Source organism: Bos mutus, chromosome 10 (assembly GCF_027580195.1).
Source record: "Bos mutus isolate GX-2022 chromosome 10, NWIPB_WYAK_1.1, whole genome shotgun sequence".
Lineage (NCBI taxonomy): Eukaryota > Metazoa > Chordata > Mammalia > Artiodactyla > Bovidae > Bos > Bos mutus.
Window position 1 is genome coordinate 18,509,008 of NC_091626.1, and position 21,585 is coordinate 18,530,592.

Sequence of the window (21,585 nt, forward strand, 5' to 3'; positions counted from 1 at the left end):
GTCTTCACTGCTGCACACGGGCTTTCTCTAGTTGCTGCGCACGGGGGCCACTCTTCTTTGCCGTGTGCGGGCTTCTCATTGCAGTGTCATCTCTTGCTGCAAAGCACAGGCCCTAAGCGCACTTGGGCTTCAGAAGTTATGATGCATAGGCTTAGTAGGTCTGCGGCATGTAGGATCTTCCTGGACCACAGATCAAACTGGTGTCTTCTTCATTGGCAAGCAGATTCTTAACCACTGGAGATGAGGGAAGTCTCCCAAATTGGACTTTAACCCCCGAAATCTGGGCTTGATATCATAGAAAAGGACACAGGAGTTTCCTCGCTCTGAGTTTAATTCCTGAGTCAGGAGCACAGTACTGTTTGACCCACAGACCTTGCTTTGGAGTGCCCAGCAGAAATGGGGAAGCATTCTCAGTGTCCACCCAGCCAAGGCAGGACGCTGTGCTGTGTGCTGTGGCCATCCGAACCATCCCTTATGCCTGCCGTGTGAGTCAGCTCAGCTAAAGTCCCATGAGATCTGCAGAGTGCTTGGGATTCTGGGAATGACTTGGGCCCCGTCAGTCTCCTTGGTGCCAAATACGTCAGTAAGAGTACCTTTAGTGAGTAATCAAAACCTAAAAATGAACTTTCCATACCACAGGATTAGAAAAATCAGATTTTTATTTTAAAACATTTTCAACGTTTAATGCCATAGTGGAACAACTGAAAGACAATTGAACCAAATTCTCAAGGAATTAGAGAAGCATCTGCCAATGCAAGCAGGTCTGCATAAATACACATGGTTTATAACTGAGCACAACAGAAGGCACCCTGGCCAAAGGAACAGGCTGGGGAACAGAAGGAAGAAACAGAGGGCCCTCCAGAGGGACAGGCACACTGCAGTCACTCAAAGCTCTGGGCCCCAAGAGGGCCTCCACAGCCACCTACCCTTCTGCACGCTTCTTGCCCTCTCTGAGCCCGGGGCATGGAGACTGGAGGCTAGGTTCACCATCATGTTGGCATAGCCACCCATGACTTGGCACCTCTTATGACCTCTGGCTCAACCCAGCAAGGTTCAGAGAATGGACCTGTTCTCCCTGCCCTTCAGCAAGGACCAGGGAGGGGAGGCATTGGGGCAAGTAGGATTATTTCCCTGAAAACAAGGATCTGGTTCCTAAAATAGGACAGGCATGCATCCAGCATGGTGCTGCAGGGAGAATGGAGCCGTGAGTTGTACCTGAGACATACATCTTGAGTGAAAGTATCCCTCAAGGCCAGGCTCTGAGCCCGATCCTAGAGCCTGGGATGGAGAGACCTACAGCCTGAGTTTAGGAAGTTATCACCTCCTGTCAGTCCCTCCAGACTTCATCTGGGTTTGTCATAAACAGGACAGTCACACTCCACAGTAAATAATTTCCACCAGGATACCCGCACCCCCACCCCCACCCCCCCCCACCAGTTAACTTCTCAGGTGTCTGAAGAGGGAAAAAGTGGCTATTTCTGACCCCACCCACCCATCACCAGTGACTTTCCCTGATATGTCTGGCCTCCTCACTAAGGCCTTTCCAGCACCTCCAAAGACACTGTCTTGGCAGATCGGAGTCCCAGGAGAGTTTTAAAGCACAGAAGTTTTGTAGCATTGAGGAGACATTGTCAGAGGAGGAGGAGTCTCTAAGGCAAAGCCACCATGTCCCTTCTTCCTGTCTTCTACCTCTCTTGCTTCCAAAGATATCAGACAGACGCCCCTGGCCTGGTCCCTGCAGTCACCGGCCCAGCTTGGACACCTCCATTTTACTCATGGAGAACAGAGCCCAAGGTGTGGAGGACCCTCCTGCATGGCCTGCAGCTGACATAGTGAGCTCTGCCCTGTGGGGGCCCAACACCGTCAAGCCCATCAGGCTGCCGTTGGCCACGTCCAAAATCCAGGCAGTGCAGCAGGGAGTACAAGGGTACACCTCCAATCACAGCACTACCCTTCCCATCCCCCACCTCCCACATGGGGCACCTTGGAAATGTTTGAGCACAGCAGGGGAAGATCGAGTACCTGGTCTGTGACCACAGTGATCAAAAAAGCTCCGCTCCCCCTGCCTCACCAGGAAACAGCAACTGAGGACACAGAAGGCTGGCCCTCTGTTCTCTGCACAGCCGCTGCCATTCTCCCCTGCTGCAAGTCGTGAGGTCCCAGATTGAGCCCGCCTCCTCAAGAGGGGCCAGAACGGAGCCTCTGCACAGACCATGAACACGCCCCTGGCTAGAATCCTGGCCACAGACCTCCTCTCCTCACTCAGAGCTCACCTCACTGCCTCCAGTTTGCCCTGCATGGGCCCCTGGCCACCTGCAGAGAAACGCTTTGGGCCCCAGAACAGGAACTCTCGGGGGTCCAAGTGAAAGCACAATATGCTGGAAGAGAGTGGAGCCCACACTGCCAAGTTGGGCTCTGGCCGCTGTCCCACCACTGGCGTGGGCCATGTGCTTGGTATCAAAGCATGGCCTTTGTCCCTTGCAGTGGTCCCAAATGCTCTACCTGTGTGTCAGAACTGTTTCCAAGGAGCAAGTTAAAAAAATTTTTTTCACATAAGTGGCTGCTAAAGCTTAGTGTACAGAACTCCTTGTCTATTTCCAGAAACTTGGCTTTCCATCTCAGTCCCAAAATTGCAGGAGTTTTGTAAACAGGTACTTCAGACCACTCATTTAAATAAGGAGGGAGAAGAGCTCCGGGGAGGAGAAGGATTCTGCAATATTTTCTTTCTGACTCGGTCTCAACACAGCGGCAGCACAAACCAAGGGCTTCGATGGTGGCACCTTAGCACCCAGAGCATTCCTCTTGGAGGACTGGGGTCAAAGGCCAAGTGGCTGTTACCTGCACACAGAAGAGATGGCACACAGGTCAGACAAAGGGCCTAGAAGACAGACAGACAAGTTAGTGGGTCCACCCATGAGGGCAGGTCAAGGTGGGGTCTGTGTACCCTGCATACCCTGCCCAACCTCACTGAGGGCCAACAAACCAGCTCAAGGGCAAGGCCAAGGCCAGCCAGACTAGCAAGGAGCCTGGCCATGGGTGTTAGCTCCTGTCCTTCACCCTCAATCCCAGAAGCATGAGAAAGAGAAGGGGCATCACCTGTGCCCAGGGACCGAGCCGCCCCAATTCAGGGAACATAACTGCTGTTCTAGCTGGGAGATGCGGAACGCCAGGTAGGATGAAGACATGACCAAGAAGCAGATCCTGGAGAAAAAGGGGTAGGGAGGAGGTGAGTCTCTCTTCTAGAAAGGGGGCATTTCTACAGGATCACCAAACATAGGAGTGGGACTAAGCTAGTTCCTTCAACTGGAGGAGTTGAAGAACCCTTTGCGTACAGCTTCGTTCGGACCTGGGCCTCTTTCTTCCCAGAGGCCACAAGGGGGTCCTGAGACTCATCCCCATGAAAGTGTCCCTGAAGCCCCACAGGAGTTCTGGGTCCTTCAGCAGAACCCACTTTCCCTCTAACCAGCCACCTTGGTCCCACACCCGCCCTGTGAGGCCACTAAGATTACCCCCTCAGGTGGTAGCCCTTCCCCCAGGCAAATGCTGAGGTTGACAGTCAAAACCCTGCCAGCAGACCCAGAGGAAGGTGCCGAGGTAAGGCAAGGGAATCAGAGGCTGGCTAGCTGTTCATAAAACATCCCACCAAGCTCACTGCTCTACTAGCTCTTAGGCCGAATGACAGACAAGCCTGGTGTCCCAGAAAACACCCCAGTGGTAGGCGGTGGGAAGGCCATGGCCCTCCCCTGGTCTAGCTGATGGGCCTCTCAGACTTTGCAGACCCCTCCCTCCCCAATCCTCTACAACTTTTTCTTTCTTCAATAGTTTCAAATATTTCCCCTTCCCTACAGCCTTAACCCTAAATTACAAGTTTGAAGGAATGAAAACCGGAGATACTTTATCTTGCTCCAGAAGGGGCTGTTGCATGGCCACCCCCACCACCCAGGAGCTTACAGCTGACTCAGAACCTTCTCCCTCACTCTGGACACTGACTTCCCCACACACCAAGGCACCAGCTTTAAACACCCATACACCCAGGCAGATTGAGTCAGGTCTGTCCCCCCACCCCCCACTCTCCAGTCACCTACAGCACAAAGAAGACCTTCAGGAGCGGGTAATCCCAGAGCTTGAGCTCCCGGTTGCTCATGGGCCCCTCCTCCAGCTTCTCCTCCTCACAGTCGGAGATCTCTGCAAAAGGACAGCATTCGGCATCTTCCTGGGGCAGAAGACAAGTCCCCAGCCCACTGCCAACCCCTGTTCTCTGAAGCCACTTGAGCTCTCGGCTTTCTGTCATGGATTTGCAGAAAGAAAGAAACTGCCCTCAGAAACCCTCCTAGCTGTGATGACCTCTTTGCACAGAAGTGGGAGGACAGAAAAGCTTGTTTTTGCAAGCAGGTGCCATGGACAAGCACGCTGAACTCACCAGACCCCAGAGGCTCCCTGGAGGGGAAGAAGCTGTCCGTGGATTCCATGGATGCCCGAGAGATACAAGGGATGCTATCTGGGAGAGACACGGACCTGGAGGCGGGGCACACTTTCCTCCACTTCATCTCGGGGATGAGGGCTTCCTGCGGAGAAGGCAGGAAACACTGTCTCACCTTGGCCTTTGAGATCTCAGTTGCCCTAAGGATCCATACTAGGTTTATCAAAGCCTTTCCACATATTATCAGTATGGATGCCTAGCAAGCATGAAAGCAGATACCCAGAAGCAGGGAAACCACAGTCACAGCAATCACATTTCTCATCTGCTCCCTTGCTGTGACCAGCCACTCTTCCAGGGGACGGCCTCTTTGAAGACTGCTAGTGTAGAACCAGGACATGAGGCAACCCAGGTGCGCGCTCAGATCAGCTGAGTCCAGGAGAGCTCGCACTCTCTATCTTAGATGGAATAAGTCGTGCTTCCTGCTAATCTGGGCTCTGAGTACATCACTGCCCTTGGCAGGGGCACTTAAGGTCCCCATCAATAAAAATGGGAACATAGCCTTCCATCCCCTGCATGGCATTGTGCATATCACATGCTTGGCTAAACACTTAATAGTTACAGACAGAGACTTCAGAACACCCTGGAGTCATTGCTACCCTCTCACCCCCACTCCTACCCTACAAACTTTACTTATCCAGGATCCTGGGAGCGAAAGAAAGGGCCAGGACCTTGGCAAATCGACAATGAGCCTGCCTGTGTTCTAGAATGATACCCTTCAGAGCTCTATTTCAGGGACACCTCCAGCCCCTTGAAGGTCCCTCTGACTCCACTAAAGGGAAGAGGATGGGTTGCTGGCTCTGTACCTACGAAGGTGTGGGGGTCCAACCTGGGCCATGTTCCAGGGGCTGGCCATGTGTTCTCCTCAGAATGTCAACATAATCTGCCCAGGACTCTGCACGGCATGGAGCATGGTGGGTCTTGGGGACACCCTGACACAGCATGCCACTGGCTCTTGAGCCTGGTGCCCCAGTTCTGCACTGTGGGCCCCCCACCAGGAGGCCCTGAAGTCTCAAAGCCATGGGCAATCTCAGGCCAGCATCTTCTGCTCCCAGCCTTAGTTCTCACCAGAGACTCGCACTCAGGTTCCTCTGGAAATTCTCTTACACACAGACTCTTCTTGCTTGAAGGCTGGGGACAGAAGGGAACAGGGGTTACCTGTCTATCATGGAACAGCCAAAGTCAGACGTGGGGAAGTACTAACACTCCAAGAGAGCTTCACCTCCAAATGAGCCCTTTGGGCCAGATGGAGTCTAAAGTGTTTGCAGGGAGGATCCCTAGTTAATCCTGAAGCAGAGGGCAAATCCAAGGGGATGTACTCCCCCACACTGCTGCCCTCCCCCTTCCTCAGCACAGGCCAGAGAGAGCTGAAGCGGCCTCATGCTCCCGTCCGTCTGCACCCAGGAAGCAAAAGTGAGGGCTGCACGTGGGAACGCAGGGGCCCGATGGCCTCAGAGAGACACGCACACCAGCACAGACGCCCCGTCCAGGGACTGCCTCTGGTTCACTGAGCCTGAGCCTGTTACTCCCCTCTCTCTGCCTCGGTTCCCTGTGCCCAAAGGATGGGCCGACCTCCCCCAACACCCATGTCCCAAGACCTCAGTCCAGGCCTAAGCAATCTCCTGGGCCCCAGCCCTGCCCCAGGCTCCATACCTGTAGGTGGGTGCAGACCCTTCTCAGCATGTCGTATACACTGTCCCGGGAGAGCAGCGACACAAAGACATACTGGAATATAGAAAACAGAAAGGCGCGAGGTATGTAAAGACGGGAGAGTGCCAGGGTCAGACTGTGGACTCCTGGGGCTGAGACGAGGAGACACACAAGGGCGCGCTGGCCCAGAAACGTACTGACCTTCTGGCTGGTGTTGGTGGTGATGGCCAGGCCATTGGGAAGGAGCCGTGCCATCTTGTGTTTCTTGATCATCTGCACAGACACGACGGGAATGACCACCTGATGGGGGAAGAGGCAGGCTTCTCTCAGGACTCACCCCCAAGGACACGGTCCCTCTGCCTCCTGCTTAGGGCCCCAGCCACACCTGGCAGTGAGCCAAGCACGAACACCATGGACAAGTCTGGCCCATGGAGGAGAGTATCTGAACCTCCCACCACCTCATGCGGACTCCCTTCCAGTTATCTCCCACCCCAAAGGCAGCACACTCCACTCTAGGCTCTTACTCCATCATCTAGGAGGCAAAGATGGTTGCCCTGGTGAATCCCATAATCCAGTAAGAGTTCCCTGAGCCACCACCTGGCCACTTAATGGCCCCGAAAGTGTGACATCCCACTCGGTTTGTGAAGGCATTTAGGAGGTACCCCATAAGCAGAGTAACTCGGCAGTGAACTCTTCAGGCTGCTCAGGCCAGATGTGGAGTCTCAATCGGGGCCCTGTTTGGAAGGGGTGGGGCTACTGCCCTGACACCGGGTAGAATGCCTCGCAGTGAGAGGCCTCACCAAGTGCCAGAGTGCAGAGGGACAGGTCTGACTTAAGGTGTGCCCACAGGGCGGGGGCTTCTCTTCCCTGGGCTGAGGCCTTACCACTTATTACTACCTTGATATCCTTGCCAAAGAGGCTGGCATGGAAGCAGAGCCAGTTGGAGGAGATGTAGAGCCGGCCCTGGAGAAGCAGGTCCCTCTGGAGGGCACAGGAGCACACTGGGAAGTCACATGAATGAGACTGCCGTGAGCAAGGCCCGGCTGGGAGCCCCAGGGCCTGGGTCCTCCCACCCAGAGGAGTCCAGAGTCCAGCCTCGGGGACTGAACTCCTCAGTCCCCTCCCCAATCTCAGGCCCCAGCCATCCATTCCCTCAGCACCCTCTCATCCTTTCCTGAGAATCCTGACCACCCCTAGTGGTAATGTATGGATGTGAGAGTTGGACTGTGAAGAAAGCTGAGCACCAAAGAATTAATGCTTTTGAACTGTGGTGTGCGAGAAAACTCCTGAGAGTCCCTTGGACTGCAAGGAGATCCAACCAGTCCATCCTAAAGGAGACAAGTCCTGGGTGTTCATTGGAGGGACTGATGTTGATGCTGAAACTCCAATACTTTGGCCACCTGATGCAAAGAGCTGACTCATTTGAAAAGACCCTAATGCTGGGAAGGATTGGGGGCAGGAGGAGAAGGGGACAACGGAGGATGAGATGGTTGGATGGCATCACCAACTCAATGAACATGGGTTTGGGGGAGTTGGTGATGGACAGGGAGGCATGGCGTGCTGTGGTTCATGGGGTCGCAAAGAGTCGGACATGACTGAGTGACTGAACTGAACTACTCTACCTGCCCCTCCAGACTGCTAGATCCTTCCTCTTCCTCCACCCATGCCCCAAAAGATCTGCCAGGTTTCTGCACTGTCCCCCAACCTGGATGTTCACCCTCATAGGCAGAACCTCTTGCCCTGCTCTTCCCTGGAGAGAGGGCCTTGTTTGTGCAAATGCTCCGACACACTCCCTGAGAGGTCTGAGCAGGAAAGAATAGTCACTGATAAGAGCAGAACAGAAATGAGATTTGGAAGCCCTGACATTCAAGAAAACTTTCCAACTCCATGTCTCAAATCAGCCCAATCTTCTCACACTTCTGAAGAAAAAAAGACCAACCACTTCAAAGGGCAGCCAGTTCCCATGGCTGAACTTGTGCCTGGAGGTTCTGGGGGGAGAGGCCCTGGGCTTCGGCACTGCAGGATGGCCTGTCCTGCCAACCCAGGGAGGCAGCTCACCTTTGAGAACCACCTCCTCCAAGGGAATGTCCTTAAATAGCTTGTGGTACTGCTGGTTGTATTTACTCAGTAGCATCTGGAAAACACAGGAGCTGGGTCTGAGAAGTCCCAGGAGATCATACCACCAGAGGACCCTGCTCCAGCCACCAGGAAATAAGGCCACAGGGCTTGGGGGGCCTACAGGGTCTTAGCCGTGAAGCAGCAGGTGAGCAGCCAGTGGGTGAGGAGGGCTGAGTTCTGAGCACAGCTTGTTTCCTGGTGACACGGGGTCTTAACAGGCAGCCCATGACGGAAAGGGGACACAACACCCACCCAGGAGGGGACATCCACCAGGTTTCCTGTGGCCACAGAGTCAACAGCCACCAAAGTCAGGCAGCCTAGGACCCCCTCCCCCGGCAGGTAGTAAGAAGTTGGCCTCCACCCACTTACCCCTTCTTGTCTGCACTTCTTCACATCTTCACCCTTCAAGCCTTCTGGCCAGTACAGGCTGCAAAGGAGACAGACCATTGCAGGGGCAAGGAACCTCGAATCCTCCCTCCCCCACATGCATCCTTGGTGCCAGTGCTGCCCTGGCCTCAGGCCACCAGCTTGGGGCAGAGATTGGAGACCGGGGCTCATCGCCAGGGGCCACAGCAAAGTGGTGAGCACAGCAAGCACAGAGCTTGCCCTGGGCAGGGACACTCCTGCTACAGGGAGGGGTCAACTGTGCGCAGCCACCCCACAGCCCCAGAAGGTATAGGCAACCTGAGCCTCACCTCCCAGAGATGCTTAGAGCCGACCACCCCTGGGGTCAAAACCCCCTCCTGTTTCTCTGCCCAAGGGACAAGCTGAGGAGCAGGCCCAGGATGAATGAGCAGGAGGCCAGGGATGGAGCTCAGTATGGGGAGTGGGTGGGGTGGAGGTGTCAGACTCACAGCTCTGGGGCCTGGCCATGGGCCATGATGGAGGAGGCAGGACTGCCCTCCTCTCAGCCGCCTCCCTGGGCCTGCAGCTCTGCAGTGGGGAGCTGGGCAGACTAGCCTGACCTGACGGAGGCTACCAAAGCTGGCAGAGGTGGAGTGGGGGGTGGTTTGCTGAAATGCAAACCTTTGCCCTGTCCAGGTTGGCCTGAGGACAGGTGGGCAGAGAGGAGGATGGTAACCCGAGAAGCCTAGACTCTGCTAGGTCCCAGCGCCCTGGGCTAGGCCTGGGAGTGGGAGGAAGAGGCCCGGGGCAGCCTTTGCCCAAACTGACCCCATGACGCAGCCTTAAGGCCCCCTTTCTTACAGGTCACCTCCCAAGGGCTGCCCACCTCCAATCGGACGTATGTCTGACTGGGAAATGGGCCTCACCTGGTGTCTTGGGCTCTCTGGACCCTGCCTAGCTTCTCCGTGCTCTTCTTCAGAGAAGCCGTCTTCCCGTGCATCTGTTGGTTGCTGAGGAGAAACGGGCCCTCATCAGGAAGGCAGGGTCTCTGGGGATACCCTTCCTGGCCAGCTCCACCATGTCCAGGCAGGAAGCCTCTGCTCCCCATCCAATGCCAGCCCTGCTCTTCCAGGGGAGGCTGGAGATGTCACAGTCTGGAGGCAGCTCCCCAGGCAGGGCTTCGGGGCAGCTGAGAGAGGAGCCTCACTCACTGGCCTTCCTGGAAGCCTGAAGTCCAGTTTATGCCTGGGTCGGAAGGAGAATCAGCCTCCCATGGAGCTGCCAGCCCCACTCTTAAGAAGGCAGCTGGGAGGGAGGACCCTGAGACTTGCTCACACCTGAAAGCAAAAGTTTCAGAGCGCCCAGACAGTATTACCATAAACATCCCAGCTTCTGGGAAAGGACTCTGAGCACTGGAGGCCTTATCAAGGCTGAGCAGGTGATGCGGCACAGATGTGTGTGTGAACGTTAGCCCAAAGGTGAGTGTGGGCTGGGGGGGCGGGGCTGCCCCACACCAGGAAGTGGCCTTGACACCTTCACACCGTCAGGGTAGCTCAGCCCTGAGAGCCAAACCATCTCAAAAATGTCCCACAGAGAGGGCCCGGCAGCGGGGAGACACCTCTCCCCAGGCAGGTGGAGGTCCCCAAAGACTTTGCAGTTCATGCCTCCAATAAACAGCTCCAAAGCCTAGAGTTCACCCTTTCCTGCTCCTCCAGAGCAGAAATACTAGGAATCAATAAAGCCTGAGTAGGCAAACCAGCTGAGTGAGCCCAGGGTTGATGGGAAGAGAGGGTGGCCCAGGCAGGGCAACGTGGTGGCAGTGAATAGGTAACGGGGTCTTGTGCACTGGTCTCTCAGCAGGAAAGGAGCTGGAACCTGCAGATCCCAGCACTCCATCCCTCTCAGCTGTGAACCACATAATGTCAAAGTTTTCTTCAAGAACAGAGTTATCTCAGGATGGGAAACATGTGTATATCTGTGGCGGATTCGTGTTGATATATGGCAAAAACCAATACAATATTGTACAGTTAAAAAATAAAATAAAATTAAATTAAATTAAAAAAAAGAACAGAGTTATCGCCTCAGCCGAGATCTGCCAAGACCCTTCAAGGTTATTAACCTGACTCCCTCCCACCCTACCATTGTAGAGATAGGAAACTGAGAAACCCGCCAAGGGGCAGGCTGTACCGGTGTCACACGGCAAGGAACAAGACGATCTCACCCACCAAATGGGCCCAACCACGTGGGCTGGTGACCTCTGTCCTCAACCTTAGGAGAATTTTGGTGCACATATCATGTATTTCCTAATCTTGCAAAGTGACAGGTTGTGCCACTGATTTGACCCCTTGACTCCTAAAGCTAGGGCTTCCTAGGTGGCTCGGCAGTAAAGAATCTGCCCACAGTGCAGGAGACTCAGGAGACATAGGTTCATCCCTGGACTGGGAAGACCCCCTGGAAGAGGAAACGGCAACCCATTCCAGTATTCTTGTCTGGAAAATCCCATGGACAGAGGATCCTCGTGGGCTACAGCCCATGGGGTTGCAAAGAGTCGGACATGACTGAGCGCGCATGTGTGCTCCTAGAGCTAACTTCTGGATTTATTTGGGTCCATCACTACACATTTCACAGAGACTCCCCCCAAAACCTTCAGCTTTTAAAGCTTATTATAGAAAATACAAAAAATATAAAATACATAAAGTATGATGATCAATAATCACCCATAAGGGACTTCCCTGCTGGTCCAGTGATTAAGAATCTGCCTTCCAATGCAAGGGATACCAGTTGGATCTCTGGTCAGGGAACTAAGATCCCACATGCAGAAGGGAAACTAAGCCTGCGTGCCACAATGAAAGACCCCAAATGCCATAACTGAGACCTGACACAGCCAAAAATACATAAATAAAAACAGTTCTTAAAAATCACCCATAAGAAAGAAATTCCCAGGAATTCCCTGGTGGTCCAGTGGTTAGGACTCTGCACTTTCACTTTGGAGGGGGAACTAAGATCCTACATACTACAGGGCAGGGCCAAAAGTAAAAAAAAGTTCTCCCCCAAGTCACACAAAGAAAATATTTATTCATAAATATATAATTTGTGTAAGTGGGATTATATATCACATAACTGGTATGCCCTGGTTTTGTGGCTTAACATGATTTCATGAGACATTCCCCATGTCACTATTTGTTCCTTGGATAGATTCTCAGAAGTAAAATTAGTGGCTGGAGAATGAGCATCTCTTAGGATCTTTTAGACCCAGTTCCAAAATGCCTTCCAGATGCTATACAGATGGTGAGCACGGCCTTCAGCACTATATGAGGGTGCCCACTGCCCTACATCCAGGCCCTACACTGGCTGTGATCTTTTTCTCACCTTGCAAAATTGATAAATGAACATATATTGTTTTCATTTCTATTTCTGCTTACTGATAGGTTCAACATTTTTTGCCAAATACATTTTGACCACTGGGATTTCATCTGTGAAGTATCTATAAGTGTCTTCATGTCTTTCTTATTGATTTGTCTACCTTCTTTGTTGAGAAGATTCATCCTTAGTTTATCATTTTTGCAAATATTTCCCCTATTTGCCTTTTAGTTCTGTCTGTGGTATTGCTCCTATATTTGTGTTTAATTTTTGTGTGGCAGATTCCAGCCCTCTCTTTCATCTCTTTTCCTTTCTTGCTTTGAGTGCTTCAATAGGAAAGGCCCGCGAGGCAAGTGTGCACAAGTCGAAAAAGCCTTCATGAGCTTGAACCCCGCAGCCCAGAAACCCTCTGGGCCTCCAGGGAAGAGAAGAAAGATGTGGGCTCCACTCTAAGGAACACATTCCGGCCCAGACAACCAAAGGTAAAACAGGACCCCAAGAGGAAGAGGAGGAGCTGGGTCTTGGTTTCAGAGGCAGGAAGCCTGTCACTCAGGTACTAGAAAGTGTGATTCAAGTTGCCAGGGCTGCAGGAGCTCAGATGACACACAGAGTCAAAGTTACAGCCAGATTCCCAGAGAAAAGGAAGCTGAGCCTCACCAACTGGGTGGGACTGCGATCCTGCTTGGCTTCCTCACCTAACCCTGCATGGATACTCAATCCTTTGCATGGATTGTAAACCTAACTCATCCTTAGGTTCAAAGACCTCAGGAAGGGGCGCCTGCCTTGGGCCCTTCCCCAGCCTAATGATGAGCCCTGCTGCGGGCTCTCACTGCCCCGAACCTCAGGCTCCTCTCAGACACCGGTGGGTGAGCTCTAACTGCCCATCTCCAGGCGCTCCAGGACACTTCCGCCATCATCCAGGCGCTCCAGGACACTTCTGCCATCACCGCAGTCTCTGAGCCTAGGGCAACACCAGCGTGCAGTTCACATTTGTGACTTGTGTAGACAGTGTAAGCGAGATCAAAAACAGAAGCTGGAAGATAGAAGGGCCATGAGAATAACAAAAGAAGGCTGCTGTGATTCCCACAGCATCTCCATGAAGAAAACGGGAATGGAAAGAGGGACGTCCCTGGTGGTTCACGGGTTAAGACCACGCTCCCGATGCAGGACGCGTGAACTCCATCCCTGGTCAGGGAACTAAGATGCCACGTGCTTACAGTGGACCAACATTTACTATAGTGCTGCCAAAACTTTTTTAAAAAGAACAGAAAGAAAACAGGGGAAAACATCTCAAATATGTTTAAACTAAAAGTAACCTCTTTTCACGGAGAAGGCAATGGCACCCCACTCCAGTACTTTTGCCTGGAAAATCCCATGGATGGAGGAGCCTGGTAGGCTGCATTCCATGGGGTCGCTGAGGGTCCGACACGACTAAGCAACTTCACTTTCACTTTTCACTTTCATGCATTGGAGAAGGAAATGGCAACCCACTCCAGTGTTCTTGCCTGGAGAATCCCAGGGACGGGGGAGCCTGGTGGGCTTCCGTCTATGGGGTCGCACAGAGTTAGACACGACTGAAGTGACTTAGCAGTAGCAACCTCTTTTCATGTGATGACCATGGTGGTCAAAAGCCAATCCTTCATATCCATCGATTAAAACCAGCTCCTACTGGTCATCCTGATAATGCTGTTGATTCAGAGACCCTGGATATGGCAGAATTGCACTGGTTTCAAAATCATCTTCAAATCAGACTCTCTACTAATTCATCTTCTTTCCCATAGTATTTGTTTAGATGAGTAGAAATAAAGAGATGGGAGCAAAGTCCAGTGAAAAGCTAGGTCTGGGGCAATGGTCATCAAGAATTCACCAACATAAAAAATAAATAAATAAATAAATATATATATATAGAGAGAGAAAAGGACAAAAAAAAAAACGAATCTAAAAAGAAAAAAGAATTCACCAACAGGACCAGTCAGGCAGGGTCCATGCAAGGAGCAACAGGGCTCTGATCCAGAGGAAAGAGATGGCAAGAGCAGGAAGCTGGAGAGTGGGGGGCCAGCCTGAGTCCCCCGACCCTGCTGGCAGCCTCTGTTCCCATAGAGAATTACTCCACCAAGTTGCTCTTGCTCTCTGGGCTGTGAACGACACCTCCTGCCCGGGCAACCCCATCCCACCTCCACATGCAGACTGTGGAGTTAATATCAGGGGTCTTCAAATCCATATCTATTTTTTCAATCAGAGCTACAAAATACATCATTACTGTCATGAGGAGGGTGGAGCGGGGAAGGCTCAGTATTTTGGACATTAAAGCGGGTTATAGGGACTTGTCCAGTGGTTAAGAATCACCTTCCAATGCAGGGGACGTGGGTTGGACCCTTGGTCAGGGAACTAAGAGCCCATATGCCATGCAGCTAAAAAAAAAAAAAAAAAAAAAAATTACCAGACATCTGAGGGAAACAGCTAGAATATAAGTTTGAGAATAAAACAAACCAACACACACACACACACACACACACACACACAAAGCAGAGGGAGTTGCAAAGGCTTGGAAATTCCTCAGATGAGGCCCTCTCACCCTGCTGAGCCTGATGGGAAAGCAAGATGCTGATCTGGGGCATACAGCTGTGCTTGCCCCACCCTTGGGCCTCACGCCCGAAAAACTCAGGCTACCTGCCCATCCCTTCCACAAATACTTGCTGAGCTTATCACCCCATGAGCCTGGTATGAACCTGCCCAACCCAAGAGAGCTTCTGAGAGGGAGGGTACAGGCAGCTAGCACTCAGAGATGTCGGGAGAGAAGCCAGGCCCCTCAGGAAAGGGGAGACACAGAGAGGAGGTTAAGAGAGAGAGAGAGAGGCAGTGCAAAGGGGAGCTGGAGATGCAGAGCCTCGCCGCTTCCCATAGGCCCCAGGGACAAAGTCTCAAGGGACACCACACACACACACACACACACACACACACACACACACACACACACACACACACACTCTCTCTCTCTCTCTCTCTCTCTCTCTCTCTGCTCCCCCAGACTCAAACAGACACTCTCCAATCCAAATCCCTAACGGTGACACCTCATCTCTCCTGAGCGGCAGAGCCTGCCATCTAGACGGATCCATCAAAGTGAATTCAGTATCATGTCCCCAAATCTGCTTCCCCTTGAAAGGCCTCATCCTCCACATTCCCCAAGCCAGAGTATTCAACTCACCCCACACCCCATCAACCCCCAGAACTCCGAGAGCCACGATGCCATACGCTGTCCCCACTCCTGCTGCACCAGGCAAGCCAAGGCCACCATCATCTCTCTCCTGGATGCTGGCATCAGCTTCCTAACGACACCTGCCCCCCGCCCTGCCCTGAACACCTGGCCCTCTCCCACATCCACACTGCCAACAGAGCCATCTGCAGCCCAGATCTGAGCCTGCCAACCATCCCCCACCCCGCCTCCTGACTTTCCTCCTGGAGTTCCTGCTTGCCTCCTCAGCTGGCCTTCCTGCTTCCTTTCCAGCCTCACCCATGCAACTCAGTGGAGCCCCTTCACCCTGCATGTTGGCTCTTCCTGGGATTCCTTTCCATGCTTATCTACCTGGAGAATTCCCCAATCATCCTTCTAGGTTCAGCTCAGCTACCACCTCCTCTGTGAAGCCTTCCCAGCTTTCCCCCAGCAGAGCCAGGCATCCTTCCTCTGTGGTCCCTTGCCCCTTTTTTCACGCTGCTGCTCCTGCACTTACCACCCCAGTGCTTGTCTGTTTAGACATCTGAGCTCCGCCAGGCGTGTGTCTTCTACATCTCTGTACCCCCAGCACACAGTAGGCACCCAATGTTTGCTAAAGGAATGAGTATGAAGGAGAGACCGAAAAAGAGACATGTTGACACTTGAAGACGGAGAAGGGGAGAAAAAAAAGCCAGACAGTAAGTGTGAAGGAGGGACTTCCCCTGTGATCCAGTGGCTAAGACTCTGAGCTCACAATGCAGGGGGCCCAAGTTTGATCCCTGGTCGGGGAACTAGATCCTGCATGCCTCAACTAAGACCCAGTGCAGCCAAATAAATAAATGATTTTTTATAAAAAGAGTGAAGGAGGTCCAGAGAATGATGGGTGCCCAGCAGTAAGGGGAGGGATGGTGGACAGGAGCAGATGGGGGTCACCCACAGATGGGCCCTTCCAGGAGCCCCAGCCTGTGGAGCAGGCAGACAGCCCAGTCCAGCAGCACCGGGCACTCAATCCGTGCTGGCTGAATAATCAAAGAGGAGCTCAGGTGGGAGGCAGAAGCCATACAGAAGAGGATAAAGTGGCTCAGACAGCATGGGACGCGGTATGTGGGGGAAAGCACAGGCTGGGCCACTCCTGCCCTCACAGTAGTGCTCACTGGCAACACTCCCTTGGCTTACCCAGCCCCCCGCCCACAACCTTCCCTGACCACTGGGCAAACCTCCCCCCAAGGCTCCTCAAGCCTCAGGCAGCAGCAGTGCCCGTGGCTGATGCTGAAGTGGAAAACTTGGCCAGGCCTGACAGTGTGAACCAGCTAGGACTTTGTGGTCACAGGAGGGTCCCCTTGGGCGTCTCCTCCCCCAGGGTGGGTGTTCACACACTCTCCCGAGTTGTCTGCTAGTGGCCATCTGAGATGCTAGAGCATCCTGTGGGTCCTGTCAGCTCTTCTCAAGGCCAAGCACAGCTCCACTCCCTCCTGCAAGCAGCCAGGATGCTGGGCCCGGTTGGTCCAAGGAGAGACCTCTTCCAAACAGAAAACACGGCAGCAGCCCCTGAGAATGCAAAGCCACAGACCACGGATAAAGCCACTGAGGGACAGACACATCCTGGAAGGAACATCAGCCACTGGGGCTCCATGGCCTAGACATTAGGGCACCTCCAAACTCCCCCAGCTCTACCTCTCAACACACAGCTCACCACTTACTTCACAGAGAAAAGAGACCATTCTGTTAACTCTGTTGGGGACACACTAGAATTACCTCTAGAGCTTTTTAAAAAACCATCCAAACAAAAGTGATGCCTGAGCCCTGTTCTCAGACCAATTAAATCAGAATCTCTGGGGACAGCATTTAGGTAACCACACATTTTTAACTTGTTACTGATATTTCATTTACATATTAAAGAGTGTACATAAAATAAGTGTACAGTGCAATGTATTTTGCCAATGGACCAAGCCTGGAAACCTGCCCCCACAAAGCCCCTCCTGCTTCTTCCAGTCCTATCGCCCCTACCCCCGCCTTGGGTCAGTGATAAACACCAGCCTGATTCCAGCAGCATGGATTGTCTCTGCCTCTTCAGGGACTTTCTATGGATGGAATCATATGGTACATGTTCTTCTTCTGCTTGGCAACACACTTGTGAGATTCATCCACAGTGCTGCGTGTGGTTGCAAACTGTGCATTTTCACCAATCTTTAGAATTCCAGTATATGGACAGATTGCAATTGATTGATTAATTTTACCATTGAAGGGCATGTTGCTGTTGAGTTTTCAGTTTTGCCTATTACAAAACCCTTGTTACAAACATTCCAGCACCTGTCTGGCAGACACAAGTATTCATTCCTACAGATAAACACTTAGGATTGGAATTGCGGGGTCATGAGTTTCAACTTCAGACTTTTAAAAGCTCTCAGGTGATTTTAAACCCCTCCTTTCTTTGTGGTTCAGAGGGAGACGTGGACTTCCTGGTCTCCATGGCTGATCCTCCTGCCTGGGCTCTGGACCTGGGGCCCTGACCCTCCTGTGCCTCCACCTGGCCCTCCAGAGTTCCAGGAACATCCTTGGCAAGACAGGGAATCACACTGTTAATAGAGATTTCTTTCATCTGTGAAAGTCGCAGAGTTCATTTACTGAGTTGTGCCAAGGAAGTAAGACCTGCCTTCCCATGTGTCAGGGCCAGCCTGAACTACACTGTGCCCTTCCCAAGAGCCTCCCTAACTTTCTCTTGGGGCCACTGTCCCCACATACCTCCCCAAAACTGGTTAACAAGACCCCTCTCCAAGGGAAACTGGAATCATGTGGACAGAGTCAGGCTCATCAACTGAACTCAGAGTCAGGTTCAATCAAAACACTGAAACCGGAAGACGAAAGGCAATCTCTCTTTGCAAAAAATCACTCTATTATTTCTTACCCAGAAGCTGCACCGCACTTATTTTCTAATAATTTTCCTATGTCCATATTCAAGACAACAACAGCTTCACCCTTTCCCCCCCACAAGAAAAGGTAAGACTTCCCTGGTGGCCCAGTAGCTAAGACTCCACGCCCCAACACAGGGGGGCCTGGGTTTGATCCCTGGTCAGGGATCTAGATTCCATATGCCACAATTAAGACCCAAGGCAGCTAAGTAAATAAAAGTTTTTTTTAAAGGCAGGGGGAGAGAATCCCATAACTGAACTCCACACTGAATGTAAGGGATGGGGCTCTGAGTTGGGGGCCACATGCTGGGTGCCAATCCATCTGTCCTGCTCAGCAACCCTGGCAAAGGGTGTGGCAGGCGCGAAGCCTAGTCACAAATCCTCCTTCCCAGGAGCTTTCTGAGAACCCCTGGGTCAGGAATATGCTGAGTTTCCCTTTACAGCCTTCAGCTGTTTCGAAATAATGGGAGACATGGAGGATCAAAGACCCGGCTTCCCAAGACTGCCCTGTTTGTACAGAGGACCCTGGCCGAGGCCAACAGAGCCACAGGTGTGCTCCAGACCTGAGCAAAGCCACCTGCAAGCCGACCAGCAGCCTCTTCAGAGTGAAAAACTGAGCTGGCCCGTCAGGTTCTCTTTCTGATGAATCTGAACTGGGAGATAGGGGAGGTGGAGGTGGGCGGCCAGAGGCAGTGAGCCGGCAGGAGGGAGCGGCACGTGTGCTTGGCCAGAGTCACTGGGTGCACTGGAGACTGGGTCTAGACTGAGGAAGAGAGTAGACAGAGAAGTAGGTGGAGCCATCCCTGGTAACCCCTTCCCTGGTGGTCCAGTGGCTAAGACTCCGCCCTTACAATGCAGGGGACCCGGGTTCGATCCCTGGTCAGGGAACTAAAATCCCACGACGTGCCACAACTAAGAGTTCAATGCTAAGACCTAGTGCAGCCAAGTAAATATCTTTTTAAAAGAGAGAAAGAAGCAGGTGGGCCGTGGGCCAAGCGCTCCATCGGGGAGACAGCAAAGAGGGTATGTTCCCCTCGCCTGCTCCTTAACTTTCAATTCTCCTTCCAGAGCCCAGGCCCTTGCAGCCAAGACCAAAATCCCCTACACCTGGTTTGCCCAAAGACCACACATGAGGACAGATATATGATGTCCTTTAAGACACAAAAGACAGGGGGTTCAGGATGGGGAACACATGTACACCCGTGGCGGATTCATGTTGATGTATGGCAAAACCAATACAATATTGTAAAGTAATTAGCCTCCAATTAAAATAAATAAATTTATATTAAAAAATAAACTAAAAAAAAGAAATAATTGCCTAGTGTCACCCCACTATTTACCAAAAAAAAATAAAATAAAATTTTAAAAAGTTCAAAAAAAAAAAAAAGACACAATGGGGGCAGATGGTACAACTTACACTTCACCCACGGGGTGAAGGAGGGAAGCTCAGCTGGGCTCACTGCCAGCGCAGGGCCTGGACTCCATAGAGGTCTGATACTCACAGCTGGGGGAACCATACTCGCAATGAGCCTTCAGGACCAGGAGAGGGAAGAGAACTCTGAAGAAGGTTCAGATCAAGTCTGGCCCTGTTAACAAGGGAGCCCTCAGGGAGAAGGAGGTGAAGGAATCTGGCTCATGATTTCCCCTAATCAGTCCAACTCTAGTCACACAATGGAGATGAATCATCCCCATTACACAGATAAGGAAACTGAGACCCAGAGAGGTAAAGCTCCTTGCTCTTGACCACATAACTGGAGAGTAGTGGAGATGGAATTCAAACTTCAGTCTGGCTGAAAAGTGCACACACTGCTTGGAGGGGCTTGGGGGCCCCAAATTCTGTCCTTTCCTCCAGTTTTTCCTGCTGCAGGGCCAGGCCCCCACTCTCCCCATAGGGCCAGTAGAGGGGGACTCAGGGAGGCAGAGAGTGACTCTGTTGAGCTGAGATGACCAGGCAGGAGCCCCACTCGTAAGTAGGGTTCCTTAGATAAGACCAGTCCACCAGATTTTATTTTCCTGACTCCAAGAACCAAACAAACTGGGAGAGCTAGTTGCTCAGGAGATGTGGGCTGGCCCCGCCCACTTGGGGCGGCTGGATTCAGCCTGAACAAGGACCCCTTTGAGCTCTGGTGCTAACAAGAACTCCTACCTCCCGGGATCTCAGAAACCCTGGGTCCTCCCATTGAGTGGGAGCTGGGAGGGCCGAGAGCTAGGCTGGTCCCAACTTTTTTCATTAGTCAAGCTGTTTGGTGGACAGGACCAGCCCTGGTTAAGGGGCCCCACAGCTTTTCCCTGCCCCCTGACCTCCCGCCCAGGACTGGGCTCTCTCAGCACACCAGGATGGCCCTGCTCCTCATGGGGACAGAATTCGGGGGCAAAGTGCTCAGGCTGACTCCTCCTCTGCCTCTGGGAGTGGTGCTAATGAGCCACCGCTCCCAGCCCTGTCAGGGCCCCCACTCAGCTAAGCTGCTCCTGCCCCAGGTGGAAACCCCCTCGCTGCGATCCCTCAGCACCTCTCCCCCTGAAGCCTGGCCAGCCTGTGCCTCCAGGAACACAGACCACTCCCTCCTTGTGCCCACTCCCTGCGTCTGCTCAGAGAGCTCCTTGCCGCCTTGCCTGTTGCTGTGGCTTGTCTCCCCTCTTCCTGTCTTACCCCAGGGCCTGGCACAACTCCAGGCATACAGTAAGTGCTCAATAACTGTTGACTGAATACACAAATGCTTCCTGTAGGAAACTCCTCTGTGTAGTTTCTTTAGCATCAGTGGGGGCTTGGGATGCAAACCTAAGAACCTGGAGTGAGGGCAACCGCTCAAGTTTGCCTCTGGCTCCCTCCCCGCTGACCCCCAGGCCCCTCCTCTGAGTCTGCTTCCTCCTCTGTAAAGAGAGGAGAATCCCCTCTCTCTGCAGATGGTCAGGGTTCCTGTGAGGATCTGAGAGAGGTCACGGCCCAGCCTTGGTCAAGGGGTGGGTTCTCTCAGCCTTGCCCACTGAGCCTCCCACCCCTGCCCGCACCCTGCCCCACCTCCCTCGTCCCACCTTGTCCCCTGAAGGAGGCCTAGAGGTGAGCGCCCCATGGGAAGCAGAGATGGAGGCACCACCAGCCACCCCACTCTCCCCACAGAGCTCCATACATGTCCTATGTGACTGAATCTTTTTCCTGGTGACAGCGGCTGTGGAAAGGCCCTCTTCACACCTGGGGCAGCACTCACGAACAGTCTCCCACCCCCTTAAGCTCAGAGGTGCTCCCAGAGCTCAGACCCAGCCATACTCAGGATCCCGTCCTCTCTTCTCCCCCTACCAGAGGTCTGAGACCAACAATTGGCCCCCTTCCTGGCCAGAGCGCAAAGACTTGCAAACTGAGAACAGTCACCAGGGAGACTGCTGGACAAACGGCCGAAACCTGGAATCTTCGCTCCAGGAGACATCCAGGATTTCCTACAAAGCCCAGGCTACGATGGAGCAGGGAGCTGGTCCTGCAGAGTGACCCGCCTGTCGCTGGCCCCGTCCCATTGTGCCCA

At 52.8% G+C, this 21,585-nt stretch overlaps 1 protein-coding gene across 9 annotated transcripts in view; it reads right to left on the bottom strand.

Moving 5' to 3' along the window:
- Positions 1 to 641: 641 nt before the first annotated feature.
- GRAMD2A (GRAM domain containing 2A) overlaps positions 642 to 21,585 on the bottom strand; it is a 37,614-nt gene continuing 16,670 nt past the window's right edge. For 7 of the 9 annotated variants that reach the window (XM_070377383.1, XM_070377381.1, XM_070377386.1 and 4 more), the window contains 11 exons: positions 9,517 to 9,600; positions 8,615 to 8,672; positions 8,186 to 8,261; positions 7,025 to 7,128; positions 6,329 to 6,427; positions 6,131 to 6,202; positions 5,546 to 5,608; positions 4,421 to 4,565; positions 4,086 to 4,284; positions 3,097 to 3,201; positions 642 to 2,838 (listed from right to left, as the gene is read on the bottom strand). In XM_070377383.1, the coding sequence (XP_070233484.1) occupies positions 2,835 to 2,838; positions 3,097 to 3,201; positions 4,086 to 4,284; positions 4,421 to 4,565; positions 5,546 to 5,608; positions 6,131 to 6,202; positions 6,329 to 6,427; positions 7,025 to 7,128; positions 8,186 to 8,261; positions 8,615 to 8,672; positions 9,517 to 9,600 (1,009 nt within the window). In that variant the 3' untranslated portion in view covers positions 642 to 2,834. Of the gene's footprint in view, positions 2,839 to 3,096; positions 3,202 to 4,085; positions 4,285 to 4,420; positions 4,566 to 5,545; positions 5,609 to 6,130; positions 6,203 to 6,328; positions 6,428 to 7,024; positions 7,129 to 8,185; positions 8,262 to 8,614; positions 8,673 to 9,516; positions 9,601 to 15,678; positions 15,978 to 21,585 lie in introns of those variants that run through there. The other 2 variants (XM_070377380.1, XM_070377384.1) reach the window with 2 other exon arrangements.